The sequence below is a fragment of the Brachyhypopomus gauderio genome, chromosome 4, assembly GCF_052324685.1.
Source record: "Brachyhypopomus gauderio isolate BG-103 chromosome 4, BGAUD_0.2, whole genome shotgun sequence".
In the NCBI taxonomy this organism is placed as follows: domain Eukaryota; kingdom Metazoa; phylum Chordata; class Actinopteri; order Gymnotiformes; family Hypopomidae; genus Brachyhypopomus; species Brachyhypopomus gauderio.
The window spans coordinates 11818794-11826769 of NC_135214.1; the positions used below are offsets into that span (position 1 = coordinate 11818794).

General features: G+C 42.6%; 1 protein-coding gene and 1 long non-coding RNA gene across 3 annotated transcripts; both read right to left on the reverse strand.

The window, feature by feature from the left end:
• Nucleotides 1-1126: 1126 nt before the first annotated feature.
• On the reverse strand, nucleotides 1127-2027 carry LOC143511597 (uncharacterized). The gene is made up of 4 exons (XR_013130184.1): nucleotides 1963-2027; nucleotides 1750-1828; nucleotides 1454-1669; nucleotides 1127-1360 (listed from the first exon to the last, which is right to left on the reverse strand). It is a non-coding gene; the product is annotated as an uncharacterized LOC143511597 (long non-coding RNA).
• Nucleotides 2028-3170: 1143 nt separating this feature from the next.
• Nucleotides 3171-6942, reverse strand: LOC143512193 (uncharacterized). 2 transcript variants are annotated; one of them, XM_077002219.1, is made up of 2 exons: nucleotides 4806-6942; nucleotides 3171-4730 (listed from the first exon to the last, which is right to left on the reverse strand). In XM_077002219.1, exons 1-2 carry the CDS (start codon nucleotides 6405-6407, stop codon nucleotides 3495-3497), a joined length of 2838 nt encoding a protein of 945 aa, XP_076858334.1. In that variant the 5' UTR covers nucleotides 6408-6942; the 3' UTR covers nucleotides 3171-3494. The 2 variants fall into 2 exon arrangements, with proteins under 2 accessions (XP_076858334.1, XP_076858335.1); XM_077002220.1 differs by having other exon boundaries at nucleotides 4075-4283; nucleotides 4373-6942.
• Nucleotides 6943-7976: the final 1034 nt, after the last annotated feature.

A 7976-nucleotide genomic window follows, 5' to 3' on the forward strand; every position in this document is an offset into this window, starting at 1 on the left:
TGGAACCCCAGTGGAGGGACTGACTCGGCTCCAGTGACGAATATGAGGAGGTCTTCATATAATATATCCATTTTTTCTTCTGTTGATGTTTATTTAAAGTGTTATACTTGCTGAATGAACAAGATATATAACCAGTATACTGTTGCTTTATGCTAACTGAAAAAAACTTGCCATGAATGGACATAAGCCAACATTCCCACAGGAAGATGGTTTCCTCTTCCTGCTCTCTGTAGTTGCTCCCCTGCGGACTCCAGATGATGCTAAACAGGTTCCGGATATCACAACGTATCAGTGATTTTCTTGTGTTGGTGAATAGTGGGAGGAACTGCTCCCAGAACCTCTCCACCAGTGTCCACATCAGTCCACAGGAATTTATTCCTGCAATAAACTGCTGGATCATACTCGCCACCCTGAAAATGTTAAGCACAATCATTATATACAGTCTTTGGCATCATTGGTCATCTGGTTCCGTTCGATATTGTATGTTTGCTAAGTGCTGCTTTGCTTTACTGCTATTATTGTAATAAAGTTATGTGTTTATGGATACTCGTCTTTGCCTCCTGCCTCATTCCTTGCACGTGACACAATTATTATGGATATTATATCCATTTAAAATCAAATCCAGTGAAGTCTACAACAAGATGTCTGAATGCTTTCTGAATCCAATGTGTATATTTATGTCTAAATAATATAAAACATACGTTACAACATTTAGGTGACTTACCTGTGATACAGATAATGAGATATGTGTAATGAGGCTGTGTAAATGCTTGGTACACCACACTCAGCAATGAACTCTCCCATTGTCATTTTGAGGACCTCAAGTTGATCTTGAGAGCTACACATGACAACCTGAATAATTAAAGCAATTTTGTTTTTTGTTTGCTTATGTTATCAACATTAGCATCTATGGGTTTTTCCCCATCTATAGCTTTAGAATTACTGTTAAACATACCACAACTAAGAATAAATATTATTATGATGTTATTATAAAGTGATAACTACTGGTCACAACTTCATTTTAATGAATTATTGGGGTATTATTATTATTTTTTGGTTTATAGTTTTGTTTGTTTTTTTGTATTTACTTACCGTTGCAATTTTACTCTGTAACTCCTCATCCTGGAAATTGGAAAGGTCAAATGAGGACAAATCAGGCTTCTGTCCACACATTAGCAAATAGAGGTCCTTATTAAGGCATCTCAGGCCAGGTCCATTGTGCATAATGGACCAGGCAGTGAGCTTGCCTGCTGTATACATTTTATTGAGGGCCAACACTGTTTGATCGTAATTGAAGAGGAGCAGCCCAGGTTTGCCAACAAAAACTCCAAAGCTCTGCTGAAGTTCAATCATCATAAGTCTACGATTAGAAAAAACAAGAAAACATCTTAATTGTCAAAAGCAAAATGTCAAAAGCAATTGTGAAAAGCAAAACACATGGTTTGACATTGACCTGAAAAATTCTCTTCTCGGGCTTCCATAATCCTCTGCCATTTCCCCTACAAATTCAATATTTGGTACTTTATGCCAATCAAAATAACTGCGTGCCAAAGCAGCACACGCACTTCTCAGGACATATTTACGCCTGGCAATAACTGTGTCATTTATATTTGGATCAATGTGATCTTCTCTGAACTCTTTTTAAAATGTCTGCCAGGTATATGTCATCCTGAAAATAAAGGAAAAAACAAATGATGAGACATGATATAATTACATTTAGTAAGAATTGTGTTGGACTGAAGTACATACATTTCTATTATTTTTAACTGGAGATGCCAGGAGAACATCTTCAACTTCAGATTCAGATGAATCAATGTAGAAGTCCCCTCTAAGTTCCACAAAATATATGGTAAAAATAATAATTAATAATCATTTATTTTTAATGTTTAATTAACTGTTGGAATCAACAGTGTATATGTTCTAGTCATTAACCTTTCATATGCAAGAATAAAAATGACTAACCTTATCACCTCAGGACGGTGATTATCAGTGGTAGGTGCTTTGCATCCGATCACAGAATTCATCCTAGGAAATAGTACGGATAGGCCAGAATTCAAGATACCATTGAGTCAGACTACTACTAAAAGACTACTACTACAGCACCAAATAACATTATGTTGAAATGGTGTTAACCCACCCTAACTTTATTTAAATTGTTAAATAAATCCTGCATAAATGGGTTGAGACGTTTACTTTGTAATTGGACTATACCGTTTTGCATTGTGGGATTTCTGCAGCGGGAAGAGAATTCCATTGCTGCAGGTAGGTGGGATAATCGTGGGTCTGAGAAAAGTTATCAAAAGCCATATTTGCTCTATTTTGTATGTCTTAGATCTAACATCAATTTAACATATGTAAGGTCATCTATAAATCGCATTTGTGTGATGTTTTACTTAGTAATGTCACTGTTAAATCGTTTTCTATTTTTTGTTGGCCTTAAATGTGTAAATGTGTTCGTATTGGAAAGTGCAATTTATAATGCGGCATTTGTTTTGTTTAGACGGACTCCACATTTAATTCCACTCTAAATATAATTTTATCAACCCATGTGCAGGTAATTGATTATATTTGTATTTTAAGATGTTTGCTTATTGTATGTTTTATGTGCACCTCGTGGTTTCGCTAGCATGTGCAATCCAGAGCGCAAATTGAGCGTCCATCATTTGCAACAACACAACGCAGACCAGTAACATTGTCTTAGTCAGGTAATTGCACAGGTAATTCTTTAAACTTTGAGACAAGGGGTCCTGAATACACAGGTGTTATATTTCTCACTTAAGCTGGGCGTACACTGTACGATTTTTGGCCCATGTTCAGCCAATTTTTCACTCGTGCCATTATTTTTGTGATCGGGCCGAGTTTCGCCTCAATCGCGTGTCGTATAGTTCACACAGGTAAACGAGGAGTGATTCACACCTCACGACCAACTCCCGATCAGAAATCGCAGCGTCGCAAGAATATCAAACAAGTTTGAAATTCAAATCGCTCCTCATGAGAGTATGCACTGTTGAAGCAGCTCCACGAGCCGACTCTCCCTGCGATTTAGTCGTAGCCTACAGTTTGAGCTGAAGCTGAGTACACGATTTAAAATATCGTACAGTCTACGCCCAGCTTTACATAACTCTTAAAAAGGATAAACTCTGATAAGGTTCTCTTTCAATGTTCTTTACTGTGCAACAGGGTATATCACAAAGACAGGTATCCATTCGCGGTACACATTTACATTTACATTTATGGCATTTAGCAGACGCTCTTATCCAGAGCGACTTACAAAAGTGCTATGTAGTTGCTTGGAATCTCCAAGGTAGAATATATAGTCCTGAACACAAGGTACTCCAAGCTGGAAAAACCACTAGACGAAAGTCAAATGATACCTAACAATTATACCTGAATATACACATCCCCTGAGGAAAAAGACAGTAAACAATTCCTATAACCCAATTATGCACAATACCTGAGGAAAGAGACGATAAATTACAATAGACAAAGCATAATTATGCAAAGTGCACTTGAAAGAGGTGGGTCTTCAGTCGGCGTCTGAAGACAGCAAGTGACTCCGATGTTCGGACACACAAGGGAAGTTCATTCCACCACCTTGGAGCCAGGACAGAGAAAAGTCTGGATGCTTGTCTCCCATGTGTCCTGGATGATGGAGGGTCAAGACGAGACATACTAGAGGCGCGGAGGGCTCTAGGTATGCATCTGGGTTTTACCATGACCATCAAGTAAGGAGGAGCTGGACCATTCTTTGCTTTGTAGGCCAGCACCAGGGTTTTATATTTGATGCGGGCAGCTACCGGAAGCCAGTGGAGGGAGGGCAGCAAGGGAGTGACATGCCTGAACTTGGGAAGGTTGAAGACCAACCGAGCTGCAGCGTTCTGGATCAGTTGCAGGGGTTTGATGGCATGCATAGGAAGACCAGCCAGTAGGGAGTTGCAGTAGTCCAGTCTTGAGATAACAAGGGACTGGACAAGGACCTGAGTGGCCTCCCTAGAGAGAAATGGCCGAATCCTCCGAATGTTGTGAAGGGCGAATCTGCATGATCGTGTTGTGTTAGCAACGTGGGCCGTGAAGGAGAGTTGATTGTCGACAACTACACCAAGGCTACGCGCTTCCATGGATGGAGTGATCACGGTGTTCTCGAATGAGATAGAAAGATCACGATGAGGACTGGCTCTTGCAGGGATGTACAGCATCTCTGTCTTGCTTGGGTTAAGCTTTAGGTGGTGAGCTGCCATCCAAGAGGCAATGTCTTTCAGACATGCAGAGATTCGAGCTGAAACCTGTGTGTCAGAGAGTGGGAAGGAAAAGAAGAGCTGGGTGTCATCCGCATAACAGTGATAAGAGAAGCCATGTGCAGAGATTGACTCACCCAGAGAGCGGGTATAAAGGGAAAAAAGAAGTGGACCCAGCACTGAGCCTTGTGGAACACCGGTGGAGAGTTTGCATGGCGTGGATGTTGATCCTCCCCATGTTACTTGGTAGGAACGACCCTCCAGGTAGGATGCAAACCACGTCCATGCATTGCCAGTGATACCAAGGCCTGAGAGGATGGACAGGAGGATCTCGTGATTGACTGTGTCAAAGGCCACCGAAAGGTCAAGCAGAATCAGAACTGATGATAGTCCAGTTGCTCTAGCCGCATGGAGTTTCTCAGTTACTGCAATGAGTGCAGTTTCCGTAGAATGTGCCGGCTTGAAGCCAGATTGGTTGGGGTCCTGAAGCTGGTTCTGTGAGAGAAAAGAGGATAGCTGGTTGTGTACAGCCCGTTCAAGGATCTTAGAAAGGAATGAGAGGAGAGATACCGGTCTGTAGTTGCTGATGTTGGTGGCGTCAAGGTTGGGTTTCTTTAGGATTGGCACCACCCTAGCCGCCTTGAATGATGATGGCACAATTCCTGAAGATAAGGAGTTGTTGATGATGGTCGAGATGAAAGGGAGGAGTTCGTGGGAGATTGTCTGGAGGAGTGTGGATGGGATGGGGTCCAGAGGGCATGTGGTGGGACTGCTGGATGTCAGCAGCTGAAGCACCATCTCAGCTGAGAGAGGAGAGAAGGAGGTTAGAGAAAAGGGAGGAGTAGGAGGGGACACAGTGGGCACAGGGACTAGGGAAAAGGTGCTGCGAATCGTATTGACCTTCTCTTCAAAGAAGGTGACAAAATCATCTGCAGTAAGAGAAGTGGGAGTTGGAGGGGGGGAGGGTTTGAGGAGAGAAGAGAAGATTTTGAACATCTTGCGTGGATCTGATGTAGATGCCTCCAGCTTCTCTCTGTAGAATGATGTCTTGGCATCAGTTAGTTCCATGGAGAATAGGGACAGGAGAGACTGATACAAGCGAAGATCAGCAGTAAGCTTCGATTTCCTCCATCGCCTCTCAACCATCCTCAGTTCTCGTCGGTTGTTACGTAGGGTGTCCGAGAGCCAAGGAGCAGGTGGGGAGGATCTTGTGGGTTTGGAAGAGAGGGGACATAAGAGGTCAATAGATGAAGAGAGGGAGGACAATAAAGTGTCAGTGGCTGTGTCTGTGGAGAGACAAGAAAAAGAGTCATGGGACGGGAGGGCTGTGGTGATAGTAGAGGAAAGTACTGATGGAGAGATAGAATGAAGGTTACGACGGATGGTGGTAGTGCCTGTAGCAGTAAGGGTGTGACGGTGGGGAGGAAGAGATAAGGAAAAAGATACAAGGTGATGATCTGAACAGTGGAGAGGAGTTACTGCAATGTCCATCACTGCAGGTGGTCTAGTGAAGACCAGGTCTAAGACATTGCCTGCTCTGTGTGTTGGAGAAGACTGGGTGAGGTTGAGGTTGAATGATGACAGCAAAGGAAGAACGCCAGATGATTGTAGTTTATCTGTTGGGAGGTTGAAGTCACCACTCAGAAGAAGAGGAGTTTCATCATTAGGGAGGACGCTCAGAAGTGTGTCCAATTCCTCAGTGAAGTTACCTAGGGTGCAGGGTGGACGATAAACAACAATGATGTGAAGTGTGGTTGGGAAGCGTACAGTGACAGCATGATACTCAAATGTTGAGATGGTAATTTGTGGAGTGCAAGGAGTAAAGCGCCAGCAACTGGACAGAAGCAATCCAGTGCCACCTCCCCTTCCAGTCTGTCTTGGAGAGTGCGAGAAGGAAAATGCAGATGACAGGGCAGCAGGAGTAGCAGAGTTCTCTGGGGTGATCCATGTCTCTGTTAGGGCCAAGAAGTCAAGGGACTGATGAGCTGCAATGGCTGTGATGAAGTCTGCTTTCTGGACTGCAGACTGGCAGTTCCAGAGCCCCCCGGTCGCAATGATCGGGGTGTTTGTTGAGAGTGGAGGGTAGATGAGGTTACTGGTAGTGCGTTTTCTGTAGTGATGTTTGAATTGACGGCGACTATAGGGAGTAAGAACAGGGATGGAAAAACACATGATGAATAATGAATGAAGGTAGTATATGATGTGTGTCAAGGTGTGATACTTAACCAAAAAATGAAGATGGGCTTCAGTTGATTGAAGAGTAGAGGATGTCTCTAACCTGTAGCGGACTGCCACTTATTTAAGCAGCAGTCAATATGTGGTCCCGCCTCCTCAGTTATTCACACTTCCTAACCCGAAACTAAGACAGCTGATGCATGTACACGTGCATGTAAACATCCATAACATAAAATAGTGCTATTTAAGTAAGATTAAATAAAGTCAATTCATAACACCAGGGCTCAAAAATACTAAATAGTTTTAGTATGTTGGTTGTCTGGCATTCTCTGTTGTGATGACCCTTTTCTCTTCCAGGCTTAACCATCACAGTAGTATGAAGTGGGCAGTCGCTATGAAGACACTACCGACCTCTGCTGTCAAGTGTCCCGTTTTGGCTGGGACAGTCCCGTATTTTACCGCTCTGTCCCGGCGTCGTCCCGTATTTTTATTTTCCCGTATTTGTCCCGTATTTTCAGTTTTCAATTTTTATTTTTTTAAAGCATTCATGTGCCGCTCCAAACAGAATTCTGTCACTAGCCTCGCGAGAACTGCCACCCAGACTACTGCAGATGACAGTTCTCGCGAGGCTAGTGACAGAATTCTGTTTGGAGCGACACATGAATGCTTTAAAAAAAAAATTAAAACTTGCGGGTTTAGTGTCGACAGTGGGAGCAAACCTGGAACAACAAATCAGAGATGGATTTAACGAGAGAAGGCAGTCCTGCCAAAAAAGCTAAGCGTACGTGTGAGTACCTTGACGAATGGGACAGGGAATTTACTTTCCTAAAGTGGAGCATGAAGAGGCATAGCTACTCATTCTGTAAGATATGTAGCTGTGATTTTAGTGTCTCTCATGGGGGAAGGAACGATGTCCGTCAGCACGAACAATCTGCCAAGCACAAACGCGGGCTAAAGGCACAGAAATATGCCCAGGAGATGTCCCCATTTGTAGCTAGAAATTCCACTAGAAAATTAATTTTTTTATTCATTTGTAGTTCAAAATATATTTGGGGTGTTTTTTCTTCACTTTTTGCCACTCCAAAGATGTTTTCGTTTCTCCTACAGCCTCGATTGCGGCTATATGCAAATAACTGATTATGCAAATTAGGCGATGACGTCATATACGGGAAATGTCCCGTATTTTTAAATACAAAACTTGACAGGTATGCTACCGACATACACCTCAAGTCACGTTAATAAGTTAATGTTTTAGCAAACTCAGCGATTAAACTGTTAGACCTAACTATTGCCAGGTCTAAAATCTTCTTACAAGCTAAGAGCTGCATGAATTCAATTAATACATTATCGAGTTCATTAGTTAATGTAACCCTTCTTCGTCTCCGACACTGCTCCCCAGTTGGGCTCTGCGTTGTGATTTGTTTTTGGTGTTATGGAAGGAAAACCAGGAAGCGCGGAAATGTGGTGCAATCAGTTGGTGGCGGTGTTTATTCGCAGTACAAGCAGTTCCTTCAAAGAAGCATAAAACACTGTCTCAACCAAATTATCCCTACTCTTAACTCACAA